Source organism: Cygnus olor, chromosome 9, assembly GCF_009769625.2.
Source record: "Cygnus olor isolate bCygOlo1 chromosome 9, bCygOlo1.pri.v2, whole genome shotgun sequence".
NCBI lineage: Eukaryota > Metazoa > Chordata > Aves > Anseriformes > Anatidae > Cygnus > Cygnus olor.
The window spans coordinates 26,395,154-26,412,802 of NC_049177.1; the positions used below are offsets into that span (position 1 = coordinate 26,395,154).

General features: G+C 48.8%; 1 protein-coding gene and 1 long non-coding RNA gene across 6 annotated transcripts; both read left to right on the plus strand.

Moving 5' to 3' along the window:
- The first annotated feature begins 1,564 nt into the window (after window positions 1-1,564).
- Window positions 1,565-3,197, plus strand: LOC121074777. The gene is made up of 3 exons (XR_005822533.1): window positions 1,565-1,851; window positions 2,092-2,119; window positions 2,776-3,197. It is a non-coding gene; the product is annotated as an uncharacterized LOC121074777 (long non-coding RNA).
- Window positions 3,198-3,204: 7 nt separating this feature from the next.
- On the plus strand, window positions 3,205-16,460 carry MINDY4B (MINDY family member 4B). Of its 5 annotated transcripts, none has more exons than XM_040567294.1 (10): window positions 3,205-4,197; window positions 5,199-5,290; window positions 5,894-6,059; window positions 6,494-6,559; window positions 7,088-7,158; window positions 8,026-8,098; window positions 8,373-8,477; window positions 8,913-9,093; window positions 9,779-10,961; window positions 13,599-16,460. In XM_040567294.1, the coding sequence occupies exons 1-9, from the start codon at window positions 3,946-3,948 to the stop codon at window positions 9,919-9,921; spliced, it is 1,149 nt and encodes a 382-aa protein (XP_040423228.1). In that variant the 5' UTR covers window positions 3,205-3,945; the 3' UTR covers window positions 9,922-10,961; window positions 13,599-16,460. The 5 variants fall into 5 exon arrangements, with proteins under 5 accessions (XP_040423228.1, XP_040423229.1, XP_040423230.1 ...); XM_040567295.1 differs by lacking the exon at window positions 13,599-16,460 and adding an exon at window positions 12,454-12,583; XM_040567296.1 differs by lacking the exon at window positions 13,599-16,460 and adding an exon at window positions 11,826-11,962.
- The last annotated feature ends 1,189 nt before the right edge of the window (window positions 16,461-17,649 follow it).

A 17,649-nucleotide genomic window follows, 5' to 3' on the forward strand; every position in this document is an offset into this window, starting at 1 on the left:
ATGAGATGCTCAGCTCATGCTCCTGGATCAACACCAGCATGTACTGTGGATCACTTTTAATCCATGAGCATCAACTAAAGTTTTGCTCTACATCATTTCGAGACTACTAGGTTTCACAATTAAAAAATACATATATACAGTTAGGAGAAATATGTAAATATGTTTTGAAGGTTCTTGAAAATTCAGATTTTTTTCTATCACAATAAAAAAAAAAATAGTACGCATGTGTGTCTGTGTCTGTGGGCATGCAGTGAGCATACATATAAACACAAGCATGTGCAATACATGTTACACAGGGTGTGTATCAGGCTTATACTGCCGACCCAGCAATGCCGACCCAGAGGTGCTGCAGACACAGGTGCTCCGCGCCTGGTAACCCTGCGCTTCAGTGCACGGCTGTGAGGGGAGCCGGGGCCGCACTGGTGCCTCTGCTGGCAGACTCTTTTGAAACAGATCCACTTTTACTTTTTTTGTTGTTGAAGGTACTACGCCAAGCAGCACCCGCTTAAACAGTAAATGCAGTCAGCTTCTGTGCTGTGGCACCGGCAGCATATCCAAACTGAAACCTACTTGCAGAAACTTTTCTAAAGAGCACAGCCAGGAAATTACACGCATCTGCAGATGCTGGGGCATGGAGCAATGAAGGTGTTGGTGCAGTGGGAGAGATGCCAGAGGAGACCCCTGCAGGGGCGGCTGGTGCCCTGGCGGGGTGCTGAGGCCCCAGGGTCCCTGCGGGCAGCATTGCCATGGGGGGAGGGGGTGTGCTGCTACCCCCGCTGGGGTCCTTCTGCCCCCAGCAGTTGTGGAGCTGGAACCGTGCGATAGAAGTTAATGGAAGCGTACAGCTGCCCCTCCAGCATCTCGCAGCACGTCCTGCACCACGGAGAAGCCGGTGGGGCCGAACCTAGAGCCCCGCTGCTGTGGGTGTGGGATTCCCCTGGGGCCGAGGCGGAGGCAGCTGCCAGAAGGAAATTCTCCAGCATTTGGTGGGCACCTCATGCGCAGCTGGCCTGGATAGCTTCAGCGTTAACAAACCAAGCTGCAATCTGAGTTATTTCGGATGATCCTGCAGAGAACACAGTGAAGTTGGAGCCAGTCGGGGGCCAGAACCCGGCAGCTCCCCTCAGTCAGGCCTGCGCCAGCCCTGCGATGCTGTCAGCGGGGCTCTGCTGCCCGCGCTCCTCCAGCGGCTTCCCCCGCGCTCCCCTCAGCTCGTTCACATGAGCTCAGCCTCATGTTTTTCCACCAAAACTCAGAGGGATAGCCCTGGTCTACAGGTTACCACAAACCGAAACAGAAGGAAACTAATGAAATTTCCCTGACCGCAGCAGCATGAAACCAGTGAATTTCCCACAGCTTCATCAGGCAGAGCCGCTGACCCCTGTCCCTGGGAACACAAGCCTTCTGGCAAGCCGGCAGGCACTGACCAACATCCCCCTTCCTGCAGCTCGCCCGTCCTCAGCTGGGCTCCCCGTGAGCCGGTGGCTGCGTGGTGCCTGCAGAGCCGTGTCGTGCCCTGCTCCACACCACGGCCACAGCCCTCGCAGCCCAGCTGGGACCCGCTGTGTCCCCCCACTGTGCTCCCGCGGGCACCCAGCTGCAGCCAGCAGCGTCTCGGATGAAGCACCAGTGCCACTCAGCAGTGAGCAGGAAAACAGACCATGACCAGCACTAATGAAAGTTTAATCACGATGTGGCAGCGGGAGGTGACGGTGAGCCTGGGGCCACAGCTCTGATGGGCGAGCAGGGAGCCGGGCACCCTGGGCACCCCGGGGCGCAGGCAGCGCTGGACGAGATCTGCAACAAAATTTCAGATCTAAACAAATGGAGAGAAATCTTTCATTTCCGTGGGTAAGGTTTTTGTCCCCCTTCATTATCACATATTTTAAATTCCAGACTTTTTGTAACATTAAGTTATATTTCATCACAAGACTTATGCGAATGCAGAAAAGGTCTTCAGGTGCTTAGTAACGCGAGTGCAACAGCTTTTCCTCCTCTTCTCTTCTGGAGTTCTTCTCCAGCTAGTCTCCTGTTTCTTAATGCATTAACAATGCCTCTATTTTATTTTTTGATTTATATTTTATTTTTCAGTTTGGAAATCAGTACTACTACTCATCAGGTAAGCATTTCTCTAAAAGATAACATTTTGTACTTGTCTACCAGTTTTTGCAACTGTTTTGCCACGTTATCCTATTGAAGAAATTACTCATCCGAGTGTGCACTACAACAAACAGCCTTTATAGAGACTTATTTCTTGTGCTCCTTTTCTAAGAAACATGCATTTTCTTCAGGTATTTAAAAGGGTGTTTTCCGGATCTGAATCAAAATAGCAAAGTATTTCAACATAAATTGACCTTTCTGTCTAAACATAACAGTTTTCATGGTCAATGGTCAATTTTAGAAGACAGGGAAGAAAAAAAAAAAAGATAATGAGTGAAGAACATAAAATACAAGTATTTGGAGAACCTATTCCATCCTTAGGTTGACAAGCACTGAAGCTTATTTTCTGAAATTCGGACAACCACAACATTCTTCTTCTACACTATAATCATTTGCTTGAGTGGGAGTTATTTTTAACAATTAGTTAAAGTTAGTTGGAAGTGAAATATACAAATGCACATTTATCTATCTAACAGAAATATATCTAAGCCTCACACCCTCATCAGTTTATACATAGCATAACAACTTAGGAGCGTAAAATTGATATTTGAGAGTAAATATCACGCACCTTTAAAACAAACAATTTGTAACTAAAAATTGACCATGTTTACCCAGGCCTGATTTAAGCAGAAATATCCCCAGTTGCTGTTAGCCTGTTAGTGTTGAAGGGGGCTGTAAAGGAAAACCTGGCTGCGCAGGGCCCATCCCCACAGCCAGCAGTGGAATGTGGTGCACGGCAGAGCCAAAAGCAGCGCGCTGCGGCAGTGGCGGGGAAGGAGGCGAGCAGGGGGTGAGCACACAGGGCACGGGTAGTGTGGGGACTGGTGGGGTGAGGGGACGAAGCTGCTGCCACCAGGCACCGTGGGCAGTCCTGCTGCTGCCCCTCGGCCCCGTGTGCCATCATCTGTGCTTGTGCTGGGGGCTGGAAACCCTGGGAGCGCGCCAGGAGCCAGCCGTCTCCGAACACCTGCCCCTCTCTCCCTTCCTCCAGGGACGCCCGGGCTGCAGGACAGATGGAGGGCACGGACCAGGTGGTGCTGGAGGGACCCCACAGCCTCGCTGCCCACCCGCGGTGCCCCGGCCTCCCCCGGCCTCCCCCAGGCGGGGCGGCCAGCCCCTCTCGCTGGGCATGGCGACGGTGAGCAGGGCTGCTGAGCCGGGCACGGGCCGGCCTTCGTCCCCCTGACACAGGGCCTGGGAGCCTCCTCCAGAGCTGGTCTCGCCGGGCCGAGAGCTGCAGCCTGCGGCTATCGGTTACAGAAGCACATCATCGTAGTTACTTATTTATGGGACTTTTAAAGAACACGGCTGTAACACAACCTCAAAACCAACATACTATACTTCACGTTAGATAATAGGTCCAATGGCAAGGCACACAATGTCCCTGCTTCTTGGTGCGTTCCTAGGGAATAGCCTCAGAACAGAAGGCAGAAATTCAGGAGAGCAGTAGGATGTTTTTCTGCTTGCCCACATGGCTGCTCTCCAGAGCATCAGTGCTTGGTGCTGGCTGTCCCTGGGCTTTTACCAAGGGGCTTTACCAAAAGCTCGGTGGGTTTTCTGCAGGGGGAAGGCAGAGGGGTCCCCAGTGCCAACCTTGCCACCTGTGACCTCCAATACAAAACCCATCACCTGTCACTGTGACACAAACATGGTAAAAAGCTCAAGAGCTTGAAAAGCCTGGAGAGGGCTGCCGGGCTGAGCACACCTCCGAAAAAGGTCCCATCCTGAAGAGATGTGGGCACAGAACTGCCCTTAGGGTCAGCTTCACGGGATTCCACCTGCTCCATGAGGAGCCCCCACTCACAAATCACGTGGATCAGGGCAAACAACTTGCGTGTTCAGGGATGTGTGCCTAGTGTTTTTGCTCCGAGGCTGCAGATCCTGAAGGAGCTGCACCCGGCACCTCTCCATCCCCAGGGGCTGCGGAAGGTGCTGTTTGGAGACGCGTCCCGTGTCTTCAGCCATGACTGGGCACAAGCGCACTTCAGGTTTCGTGAGCCACACTCCGACCTGGCCTACGCTCTGGAGGCAGACAAGGTAACACTCCAGTGCTGCGGCTTCGCCTCGGATCAGCCCACGGGATGTGGCAGCCAGAGGTGCGCACGTGTGCACCCGTATACCTGCAGACCTGCACACACCCCTCCTGCACCTGCTCTGGTGACACACGGTGGAAATACTGGAGCAGATTTCAGTGGAACAGCTATTCTGATCCAGCAGCGTGCTGCAGACACAGTCTCAAAATACCGCAGCACTAAATGCATCCAGGGACAAGTAGAGGGTTGCTGAGGGTGGGCACGTACAGGTGTACTCGCCCATTTATTTGGGGCAATAGTCAGCCACTACTTACTGCCCCACCTGGAAATGAAATAGGTGAATTTATCTGCATTTTATCTTACTAAAATAGGGTGGTTGTATTCTTCCTTATTTGCCATCATAATACTGCCCCCCAAAGAAGCAGCAGACCAAGATACACACTTAAAATTGCAAATACTGTTGACCTGCCAGGAGGTTAAAATGCTTTTCACAAGGGCTGGTGAGGCTCCCTGAGGTCCAAGAACACTTGAGTGCAGTGAAGAAGGCAGATCTGCCTTCGGCAGCAGGCAGGGCCCTGCATGCGGCCCCCCCTCAGTTGGAGCCGTGCTCCTGCCAGCCCCTGGTCCCTTTGCCACGAGGCGGAGGAGAGGAGGCAGAGCCCATGGTGCTGACCCTGGCCCCTTCTCTGGGGCTGGGACCCCCGCCTCGCCAGGATGCACACAGGCATCCTCCCTGCATGAACACAGTAACAGGGCCGCCACGGGCTCTTCTTGCATAGAGACTTCTTATTTTTAGGCACATAACATCTTTTTCAACTTACGTTTCTATTTATCTCAGAAGTCAGCAGCCGTCCTGAATTACCAGGGAGAAAAGAAACACTACTCCCCTTGATGCTGGCAGCAGGATGGCTCAGACGGTCAGAATGCTGCAATTTCCAGAAGACCTGCACGGCTCAGCTTGTTTGTGCTCATTAGCACTGGCAAGTGTTTGGTTTCTGTTTCTAGGGGGGAACGAGAGCCATTCTGATGGCTGTACAAGGGAACATCATTAAATATCTGCTCTTCGTAAGAAACACAGAATATACTCACCTGGAAAGGTAAGCAGATGAGCCTTCCTGGGGAAATACAAAAACTTTCCTTGCATTATTAGAACTAATACAACTAGCACCTGCCTCCAAGTTTTACCAGGTGAGAACTAACTTCAGGGCTGCAGCTACAGACGGGGACTTGCACCCTGCCGGAACGCTGTACCTGGCTCCCAGGCAAGGATTTTCCCACCAAACCTTTGCTGCTGCAGGAATGGTGCTTGTTTCCTCGGCACAACCTCCGGTGCTGTGGTCGCAGCGGGGCACCCTGCAGCACTCGGACGGTCCCTGTGCTGCTGGAAACGCCAGGGGCAATGGGCACAGCTGCAGGCTCGGCTTCCTTCCTGAATGCCCTCCTGCCTTTACAGGTCCGCTCCTTAGGGCAGTGTGGGCCTGACTCAGGATATTCAGGCAGGACAGGGCCTCTGGGGGCTTGGCTGTGAGCGGGACCACTCCAACCTGAGGGTGTGGGGACTCTCTGCATCCTCGAGGACAGGCACACAGCCAGCAGGCAGCTGAAGGGGACATGGGGCAATGGGGACACAGACCCCCTGCTGCCACCGCCCCCGCCTGCCTGCCGCACTCTGCTCTGTCCTGCTCTGCCCTGCTCTGCAGATTGTGCAAAATAAGCCAAAAGGAGCAAGGAGAGGCCCTGGCTGCAGCCCTGGCAGACAGCCTCTGGGCAGCAGGAGAAGGTCAGGAAGCCATCGTCTGCCTTACCTCAGCAGCCTCCCACTTCGTCCCTACCGCAGACTACAAAGCAGACAACTTCACTGAACGGGTGAGTATGAAAACATGTTCTGTAAACAATTTTTTTTTAAGATATTTGGCCTGAAGATTTCAGAAAAAAAAAATCTCATAAACCTGTTCCCTAACTTACGACGCATCACAAATTATAAGCACACAGGTCCCACATCCCAGCTGGAGCTTGGAAGATGTTTCTGTCACCTCATGAAGGCTTTAGGTGAATCCAGGGGCTGTAATTCTTTTTCATTAAAGACTGACTTTTTTTCTGGAAGAAAAAAAAAAAGAAAGTTGACTTAAAGCCCTTCCTTTGACTATTTGCAAAAACCTGAACTCCACAGTTGAGGAGTGGTCAGAGTAGTTTCTTGTGTTAGTCTTTCATTTGTCTGAAGGAAACACTGAATTAAAAAGCTCTGCTTCTTGACATAATGTCTCTTTTTTGGTTTCTCACCTTATGCTTTTGCCCTACAGATTCAGCTGTTTAACTTTTTTGAGAAAGCAGCAGCTCAGAAATTTATCTTCGACCATATAAATTGTGTACGTATGGAATATTTGCTTTATTCTGAGTTATTTTTTGCTTGCACCTGATCTCTCACGCAGAAGTGGACCTTGCAGAGCTCAATAGCAGGGCCTTCAGCAGGACAGCCAGGCTGTTAGCCCCAGTTGTTTAGGGAGTTCCGTTTTTGTTTTTTTTTTTTTTAATATGGGAAACGATCCCACTGCCACTGCAGTCACTGGAACCTCACCACAGATGCTACGTAAACAGGGTAACATTTTGTACGTTATTCAAATTAGTTTCTTGCACCTTTAGAAAAAAAAAAAAAAAACAAAAACAGAAAAACACGTACAAAAATAGGTTAGTCAAGAAATGGACTTTTTTTTTTTTTTTTCGCTTGGTCCTATTCAACAGAATTAGTAGCAAAGCCAAAACCTCCCCACATTAATACCATATTCATTTGGCTCATTATATTTATCTAGGGTTGATTTAAGCAGAGGAATTGTTTTAATTAAGCATCACATATGTGCCATACTTCCTTCCCTGTGATTACTTTTTTCTTTTTCCAGTTCAAAAGCGAAGGAAGTAAGGGACTGATCCTGTTTTTATACAGTTTACTTTTCTCTAGGACACTGGAAAGGTATGTTTCATTTTTTAAATAATTTTCTTCTAGTTTAGTTACATTTTATGAAATAGTCTTTTTCTTATTTTAGTTAAATGCCCACTCTTAGACTAATGAGGAGAAGCAACAGTCAGAGGAATGTAGAGCTACTGGCTGAGTTTTGAGGAAAAAGAGGCTGATATTATACGTTAATGTGTGTCCTTCTTGTGCCTACACGCCCAGGAGCAGGCAGGAGGGAGCAGCATAGAGGCGATGTGCCTGGCTGCACACACAGGAAGAACAATGCACTGTACCAAATCAGGAGTTATTCTACTGGTAGCCATAATCATACTTACAGCTGATTAAACTTAAACACGAAAATCACAAAAAGTTTATTTAAACACAGGAAAAATACATCAGCATAACTTTATTAGCAAAGGAAGCTGATACAGTCTTTCTACAACCAATGTAATTACATTTGTGTAAAGATGCTATAGAGAGATACAGAGGCATAGGTGTACCAGTGATTCATACTAATGTGACACTTGGCTATTTAGCAAAAAAATTGCAGTGCTACTTCAAATAGTTATATTCAGGTTAAACTTGGGTGTAACTGAGGCACTGACTGAAATCTCTGTTCCATTCTGCAGAAGGTTTGAATCCGACCCTCGCTTTGAATTTTAACAGAAATAGGCCTGAAATGCGAGAGCTCAGGAGGAACATAAAATTCCTGTAGTAGGACACTACTGCTGTGCTCAAAAAAAGAAAAATAAATGATTCTGTGAAATTTCTTTCTGTTTTCCTTATTAGTCAGACATGATGTATAAAGCTCCAGTCACTGACCTGGACATTACATATTTTGTGATATTTTGTGATATTGGCGATATTTTGTGTCTGGTTGCACAGGGTCCAAAAAGATTTAGGTGGCACGACAGCTCATCTGTTAGAATTCAGTTGTGGAAATGTCATCTGCACACAGGTAAGGTCAGCCTAACTTTCCAAGTTTTTTTATCATTGCTATTCCTCCTATGTTTGATTTTCGAAAACACCCCCACCTGTTAATCACCTAAAAAAATCATAAGGCAACATTTGCTGTAGACGTTACCCGTGACCTGCCGGCGGTGCCATTGGAAGGCCGGTGGGCAGGCAGGGGTCCCGCGGCCACCCCGCGCTGTGCGGGGCCAGGGCCCGGGGCCGGGCTCCCAGCGCCTCCCCTCACGCTGCTCCAGCCTGACCACGGCCCTCTCCTGCAGCCACTGCTCCAGGTCGTCCTGGCGGGCAGCGCGTGCCCCAGCCACCGCTGCGAGGTGGGCTTCCTGCGCTGGAGCCGGGGGGAAGCCGGGCACCGCCTGTCCCTGGTGAGCCCTGTGCACCCCATCCCCAAAACCACTCCCATCTCCAAACCCTGCTCCCATCCACAAACCCTGCTCCCATCCCCAATCCCATTCCCATCCCCAAACCCTGCAGCCATCCCTGAAGCCGCACCCATCCCCAAACCTGCTCCCATCCCCAAACCCTGCTCCCACCCCCAAAACCCACTCCCATCCCCAATCTACTCCCATCCCCAAACCCGCTCCCATTCCCAAACCCCGGCCAGCTCAGGGGGCCTGCAGCTGGGCAACAAGGGCTGCCTTGGCTCCTGCTCATCCTGCGTGGCAATGAGGACGAGCAGGCAGCAGCGCGGCAAGGCAATCCATACCTAGAGCAGTGTAACTGAGCTCCCAGGGAGCTCTGACGATGCTGAGCACCTGCTGACAGTGAAAGCAGACCTGAACTGCCTGTTCCACCTCTAGGTTGGAAGCGTGCTGAAAACCCCTAAATTTCCTATCTGGCTGTGCAGCATCAACGGGATGCACAGCGTCCTCTTCAGCACCAACAGGCTGCTCTTGTCTGACTGGAAGATGGAGCATGTTTTTCATCTGTACTTCTACAACGGGCAGCGAGGGCAGACGAGAACAGCCCACCTCACAGTAGGTGAGCACTCAGCCTAACCCCGGGGGGCACCGAGCTGCGGGTGTCACATACAGGCGTGCATGGAGCTGTGTATGCATAGTGCTGCGTGTATCTGCTTACATACACAACCCAACGGAGCAGTGTACGTGCACTGATACAGACATATGCATACAGCACGTGTTTGCGTTTCCGTGCCCAAGAGCAAGGTGCTGCCAGGCGCCCCTGAAGCCTCACACGCCCCGGGCAGTGCGGGTTGCTCCTCGCAGCTCCGAGCGGCGCACTCAGGAAGGGCGTTCCGTGCTCCCCAAGCACTGCGCAGTCACCTCCACTTCCTGAACACCCAGCCCTTCGGCTCTCCTTTCACCATGGCATTTAAAAACAAAAAAACGTGAAAAACATCACACTGAAGGCTGAGCCTGCAGGAAAGAGGGGTGAAGCGAGATTCACTGTCACAGTACGCAGCATGGCCGCAGAGAAGGCTGCGTGCACCTGTGCAGAACTGCAACCTGCAAACATGCTGCAGGGCAGTGCTTCCACAGGCTCCCCCCCCCACCAGGTGGGCAGCCCACCTGCAGCAGCTCAGCTCTTTTGCTTTTAACCTTTTTTAAAAAATTTGTTTGTTTTTTTGTGTTTTTTTTTTTTTTTTCGGGGGGTGGGGGGGATGACCCAGTGGGTTAGGTGTTTTTTAACTGCATTTCCTTTCCAGACACTCACTCCCATCACTGGGAAGAGGGCCGCTGTGCAGACACAAGCAGCCCAGGGAAGAGGTCTCCGTCTCTAGAGATGGCAATCAGGACCAGGTGGCCAGGCGCGGCTGTCAGCTGGAACGGGACGGATCCCTTCTACTGAGGCATGCCAGCGTCTCCCCCTCCTGCCACAGAGCACTGCGGTCTGAAGGGGAAAGGGCGCTGCCACCAGCAAAACCACGCGCGGACGCCGAGCGGACGCCCTGCTGAGCGGGGCATCACACCTGCTCTGAAAGCCTGCACCAGTGGTGAGCAATCACTGGCGATGACACCTCCTTGCACACGATTTTTGGGTGGTGGGATGCAGTCTGCTTCTCACTAAAGTTGGCAGAGGAAAGAAAAGAGCATGGCAACATGATTTCCTTCCAGACAGAGATGTTAAAAAAAAAAAAAAAAAAAAAGGAAGTGCTGTGAATGTGCTGAACACAGTGAAAACGAAAACAATATTGAGTGTTGACAATACTGTGTGCATCAAATTTATTTAATCCAGTGTAGGTAACTAGTTTATCTGGTTGCAACAAGAAAGGTTTTCTCCCAGCTCTCCCAGCTGTGACGTGTATGTGGATCGCTCTCTTCTGCCCTCAGTAGCAGGCAGAGCCCAGACCCGCTGCAGGACTCGTGGGGTCCTGGCACTCTGAGGCAGCCTGGCCGAGGCAGGCAGGGCGCACCGCTGCTCACACGCACTGACTGCTTTCCACTTCCTTTTTCAGACGTTGCCCAAAAAAGATCTGTTAGTCATACCAAAATGTGTGTTGCTAATGACAACTGTACTGAGAACAATAAACCTTTCTGCAAGTGATCCCGAAATTTAGACTCTTAGCTGACAAAAAAGAAGAGGAAAAAAAAAAGAAAGAGAGAGAGAGGGTCCATAACGAGCCAGAAGTGCCTCTGGGACGGGAGAGGAGCCTGCTGGTTAGCAAGCTAACGTGGGATCTGCACTTGTCCTTGCTCCCTTCATAGAACCATAGAAACACAGAATGGCTCAGGTTGGAAGGGATTAAAGCCCCTTTAGTTCCAACCCCCTGCCAACAGCACCTGGAGCAGTTTGCCAGGGCGATGAAGCAGAGCCTGCTGCCGCCTTGCTCCCAACACCCCGAGGTGACCGTCGCTGCCTGGCGCAGCCTGCACGCTCCCGCTCCAGAGGTAAGCCGGGTCTGCGCGGCCCCTGCAAGCCACCCCTTGCCATGAGCGTGCTGGGGGATGCTGGGCACGGGCTGGGACGTGGGGCATCAGGAGCAGGTCCCGGCCCCAGCCTCTGCCCCCCGCCCCCACAGCGCTGCGTCCTGTGCACGCAGGAACACAGGTGCAGAAATGCATGCGTGATTTTTAAAGAAAGAAAAAAAAGCAGAAACCATGCTTCACCAGACTGATGAAACACACACTCGCTGCCTCCCTCGGGCTTTCATCCTTCTTCCCCCACATTTCTATGTCTTTTTATAACTGCAGTGCAAGGCTAAATTCACCATGCTAATTCCCCTCAATGAGAACTAAGTTCTTGCTCATTTCTATTAGTTAAACTTGGCTGGAAAAAAAAAAATAGGTGAGGGATGGGAGAATTCAGCATCTCTGACACCTCAGAAAGCTCTGTACTTGTGACAGTGAGCACAGCTACAGATTTTTGTTTCTAGTCCAGAAATTTATTTGCAGAAGACAAATAAACCTCTCTCACACCCCACATGCTCAGGAGCGTTGTCACGCACTGAAACACAGGAGTATTTGGGGGGGGCAGGGACTACCTGAGAAACTGCTTAACATATTGGCAAGAAATGCAGGACACAAATCCAGACATGCAGATGAAACTCATGCCACAATTTGGCACCTTGCATGAGTCAATCTCAAAGAGACAACAAATATGGGAGCCCCTGAAAGCTCACGGACAAGGTGCAGGACTTTGCCTCCAAGAGACCAGGACACGGAGGAAGAAATGGGATTACTTGTGTGAAATGGCTCCCGAGTGCCACACAGGGCCTCCCGAGGGACCCTTTCTTTCATTTTTTTCTTTTTCAGAGTGCTTAGAGCCTGACTGTATATGAGGTGCAGATTTTTTAAATTGAAATTGAAAAGCCAGTAACCTACACGTGAAATAAGAAATGCGTGTCCACATCCGCAGAGATGCTGCTTCAGCAATGCGGTGCGGCCACCTCCACCCCATGCAGCACCCTGCCCCTGGGCCGCCCCACTGCCCCATCCTCATCAGCGGCTCCTTTCTCCATTTTTCCTGGCTTTATAAAGCATTGTTTTGCTGGAAACAGTCACTGCAAGGGCTTAGACACAGCATCCTGCTGCGCCAGTGGATGCCTTGTACTTTTCTGGCACTTGCCCTGTCAGCTCAGCCGACATGCGCCTTCCCACCCGCCCCAAGCAGAAGAACAGACTCTGTTCAGGGTATATTTAAACCAGACAACCATCTTCTCAAAGATGTTTTGTACATTATTTATTTAACAGGAGGCTTTGGAGTGCTAAAAATAAAAATAAAAGTGGAAAAGCCACATTCTAACATGTAAATATACATATACAAAAATAATGTATTTTAAAATTACTCAGTATTGGGGAAAAAAAATCTTTGTACAAACATCCACACCATTCCAGTCTATTTGTGAAAAGGCTCTTAGTTTTTCTCTTCCCTGTGCCACAGAATACACAACAAACCATAAAACAAGCAAGAGGATTCTTCCCCCAAGACCGTAGGAATGTCCTAGCCTTGTTTTCACCCCCAGCTGTGGAATCAATTTCCTCGATAATACTTCTGCTGCAGACAGCCAAGCCGTGGGCTGCGGGAGCCTGGAGGAACTCTCCAAAGCCAATTCCAGCTCCCACAGTGCCACTGAAAGACCACGGTATTTCCATGAGATAACCTGGTCATGGGCAAGTGATGGCAGAATCTGTGCCACAAAAGAACTCCAAAAATCTACAGATCTACTAAAATTTAATCCAGCGAACAAATTAAAACACAAGCATGGAGCATCAGCATGGTGCACAGGAGCACCATGCAGCACAGACAGTGCCTAAATTAACTCACAGAGGCCATTGTAAAATTATTCTGCAGTGGTCTTATGTATTTTGGGATTTCCAAACAGCACACTTCAGACAGACTTTTACCATTATTTGTTCAGTCAGGCCTACACCCTCCTTCTGCTCCACCGCTGATAGGCAGCGGCGCGGTGGGACCGGCCACAAGCGGGCTGGCTGCAGCTGGGTGCTTCCAGCACGCCGCAGCCACCCCTCGCACCACAGCTGGACACAGCAATGCAAATGGACCTTAAATAGCATCGTCCAGGTTCTGAGTCTAACACGCACGTTACATACATGTGCTCTTGAACTAACACACATGAAAATGTAACCCAATGGCTTTTTTTTTTAATAGACTGCTTCATGAAACATGGCCCTATTCAAAGCCAAATGCAACCATAAACAAACTGGTAAATTCAGTGCACTCAGAAGAAAATCTACAATAAAGATCCACTTCGTGCAGGATTGTGAAAGGGTTCTTATAAGGGCCTAGGTCCAACCAGCAAAATGAAGCACACCTTTCTGATGAGATGAGAGGCAATCTGCCAGTCTTAAAACACTGTTAAAATGCACAAATGTTCCCCAGAGGAAACTGGGGCACCCAGGCAGCTCCGCGGACAGGCGGAGGGGCGAGGCGAGCCGCAGCGCGGCTGCATGCTCGGGGTGCGCAGCACACGCAGGCCTCCAGACCACAAGGTCCTCACCGGGCTGGCTTGAGGGGAGAGGAACGCTGCTCTCGTCACGCTGGCCCCAGCTGCTCCTCTCTTACAGCTGTTACAGGAACCAGTTGCAGCAGAGAAGGTGCTCGTCTCGTGGTGCTGCGGACAGTACCTCTCGGGGGAAGGACACCTGGGATCTGCAGAGACCCACGTATGCCTTGTGGTGGCTCCAGAAGCCCCCAGCCCCAAATAAACTAAAAATAAACTAAAGCCAAGGATAGAAGAATGGGGTCTTGCTTAATCTCATTGGTGATTTCTAAATAAAACAATCGTTATTATTAAAGCCAGGAATGGAAGAATGGGGGCTTGCTTAACCACATTAAAAGTAGATATTGCTGTGCCTTTGCTTACTACTGTGCAAATTAACCAAAACAAGGAGTCTCAGGGCCCCTCACAGAGGATGTTTCCTGACAAAAATGGGGAACCTGTCTCACAAACCAGCTGAGACTGACCTTGTGGTTTGGACAAGAGCCAAGAAGCAGCTGAGTCTGTACAAAAGCAGGGAGGGGGTCAACTAGCGGTGATGAAGAGTTATCAGCCTTCATCCCCACAACCCCCTGACGACCACCACCAGAAGGCACTGCGCAAGCACAGATGGGAGGAGTTTATGGAAACGACTTCTTGGAGCTAATTTTAATTCAAATCGGGGATAGGTTATGCATATGTATAGGCGTACTGGGAAACTTCATGCATAGGTAACTCTTTACTGCATATAACCAAGGCAAGTTGCCGCGTTGGGGTGTGCAGGCCTTTGGGAGCTATCCCGCATGCGCCTGCCGTCGAAATAAACCACATACCTACTTTATAACTCATTTGCTTTGAGCTGTAGAGTTCTTCCACAAATCAAAACCACATCATGTTTTCACTGTGCTCTAGATGAGATTTCCAGAGGTTTTCTGCCAAGGAGATAGTTCAGTTCCTGACCTTGTGATTTCTTGAGATAAACTTTCCCCTAAATCTCTGTAAGAGGTGCCAGGTTTAACGCCTCTCATCTTTGTGTAAGAAAGGAGGGAGCAGGGAACAGCACATCCACACAATCTGCTCTGCCAGACCTCACCACAGCACCAGAGGCTGGCAGCCTTTAAGAGGAAAAACAGCTTTGTGTTTTTTCACTCAGAAAAGAAAACCCCCTGGGTTTATCCAACTGACAACCACCTTCAGGTCTTCCAAACTGGCTGCTGAACCCAAAGTGCTACACAGGCCAAGGAAGCACACGCACAGCAGCAGGTCACGAAATTCTCACCTGTGACCTCCTCTGCTCGTGGCGCCCAGCCTCCTGCCCAACGCTTCCCCCTCCCGTAACCTCGACTCCTCAGTCCTCTTTGCTGATGACATTTTTCACCTTTGTCCTGTGGTGACCCTCCAGCCTGATGCGATTTCTGTAATTATCTAAATGCTCCCAGTGTTTGGACAGGGTTTCCTAAATACTGCAAGAGTGATTGGATTTGAGGTCATCCACACCTGTAACAATATCACGTACAAGGCCACTCTCCGCCTATGTCCGTGTGTTGCTGATGCATACTGAAAACAAAAGCAGCAGCAGGACAGAGAATCACTCTTTCTTCATAGACTCTCTTAACTCATTCTTGTTTTTTTCCCAACTCATCAGCCACTAATTTAATCAATAAAGAAGCCCTTGTGTCACACCTACAAGTTAACTTCAGAAATTAATAAATAAGAGTACCCTTCAGTAAGCGTTACGGACCAGGAGCTTGGCATGGTCGAGACAGAAGAGCACAGCCCTGCAGAGAAGCCAGGCACAGGTCGGGCAGGAGGTGGGCTCGGCAGCTCTGCAGCCCAGCCTCGAGGCAGGGCCTCGGGGGCTGCCGGGGGTGCCCAGGGCTTTCTGCAGCCCAGCCCTGAAAGCCCTGGGGATGGACACGGCACAGCCTCTCAGGGCAGGCCAGGGGCAGCCTGGTGCTCGACTGTCCTAACGGTGGAGAAAAATCCTTAAATGTGAACAGGCACCAATAATTCAGGAGAAAACAAGAAAACATAAGTAAAGATAAAAAAATAAAAAAATTTAGAAAATCAGGTACCACAGGAAACTTAATGAAAAATTACCAGAAGATGGTTGACACACTGGGTATCAGTCATCAAAAATGCACGTGTGAGATTTTCCACTTCAAACAGAAAGGCAACACAAGCACAGAACCACTCTTCTGGGGACTTCCACCCATCCCACGCACGCGTAAGTGGTTATTTACATCCTCATACAGGTTTGTTCCAGTCTGGACAGGGTAAGTATATATATATATATATATATATACATACACATATGCGCTATCATTGCTTCCTTTCAGAAACTACTGATTTCAGTCAATCCTGTTCTGGTGTTTTTCCCTTTTGTTTGTTTTCTTGGTTGGGTGTTGTTTTGGTGCTTTTTTTTTTTTTTTTGCTTGTTTTTGGGGGGTGGGGAGCTTGTGGTTTGTTTTTGTGTTTTTTGGGGAGGGCGGGAGGGTGGTCAGAAAAGGACTCAGCATACCAGGATGAAGGCTAGAATCTCAGAACCTATTAACCTCAGTTCTCTAACTTCAAAAGAAACACTTATCACCTGTGGCAAAATTTCTGAAGATACAGGGAAACTTACTGAAACCTTATTAACTATAGCCTTTTTCAGTCATATAACTTCAAGAGAAAATGGTACAAGGTTTGAAAATAAAGCATTTCAACTGTGCTATGCCTGAATCTATTCAATTTCCCCTCCCCTCTCAGCAGTTAGCTATCAAGAGTATGGCTTTCTGCTGTGAGCTCAGTTTTAATCAGAACCAGTTTGTTAATTCATTGGTGAAGATCCTAACTGTAATTTTATTCCAAGATGCCAAAATACTGTCATTCTTTGCCTGTGATTTTTTTTAAACTGTTCAGTGTTAACTCCCAAATCCTTCCTCAGTGGTGTCTACTTACCTACATCCTTCCTTAGTGGTGTCTGCTTTCTAAGGCTCCATGGAGAGAAGGCTACCACAGGCTTCATCCAGTGAAGTGCCTATTTAATACCTGTAAGAATTCAGCAAGAATTCAGGTGCATGTTCCCTGGTGAGGTTTACCCTACAACACTGCTAATTTTTATCTTGTGAAGTGCAAGACTTTCCATTATGTCTGAATGTGCTGTGTAAACGATTTCGCAGAATACCAGACAAAGGGAAAACAAACAACAACAAAAAAAAACACTATCACCTGAACTACATACTAAAGGATTTCTTTTTTTTTGGTATCTTGGGCTGTGTCATCTTGCAAGGTTTAGTAGTACTTCACAAACAGGAGAAAAAAAAAAAAAACAGACCTGATAATAAGCACGTTCTTTTTAATGAAAGTTGAGAACAGATAGTGCCTTCATTTATATTTTCACAAGGCTGAGAGTCAAGAATGAGTCATGCAGTTGCACATGCTAAAGGAACTTTGATAATAACACCATTTTAGGGAAGTGTTAATAATGCTTGCTGTGGGTATCTCAGAAGAAAGTATTGCTCATTTAAGGACATGAAGAGTCAAGTCACAAGGAGAACTCTTGCAAAAATAATGTATGTAATTTGAACATTTTGCTGACAGGGTAAATAACCTTGTATGACGGCACTCACGGTCATCCAGATCGGTTGTGCTGCTCAGGGGCACTGAAACAGTATTTTGTACAAAAGTTCAGAACTGCATCTAATCCCAGAGCAAGGAGAGCCATGAAATCACAGGAGGCGGATGACCATCAAACTTATACAAAATATGCACGTGTAACTACAGCTCCGCCATCTACAAGAAAACACTTATTCTTTCTTCGGTCTTGCTATAAAACAAAAAGGACTTCGGAAGCTTTCTGTCCTGAGATTGTCTTCACTTCTCCAAGGTTTCTAAAACACAGGATGTTTAGAACATCGCATTTTATATTCAAACTTCTTTTGTCTGGGGAATTAAAATAGCTCAACTTATTTCACCATCTGATCCTCACATATAAAACAGCGCTGCAGAAGAAAGTATTTCACTCTAAGTAACATTTTTAAATAAAGATATCCTTTATTCTTTTTCACATTTTGACATTACAAGCCTTTCCTAAAGCAATGCAGCAAACTGTGCCCAGTTCCCCTAACACGCACGCTTACGCTTGCCTGAGTAAT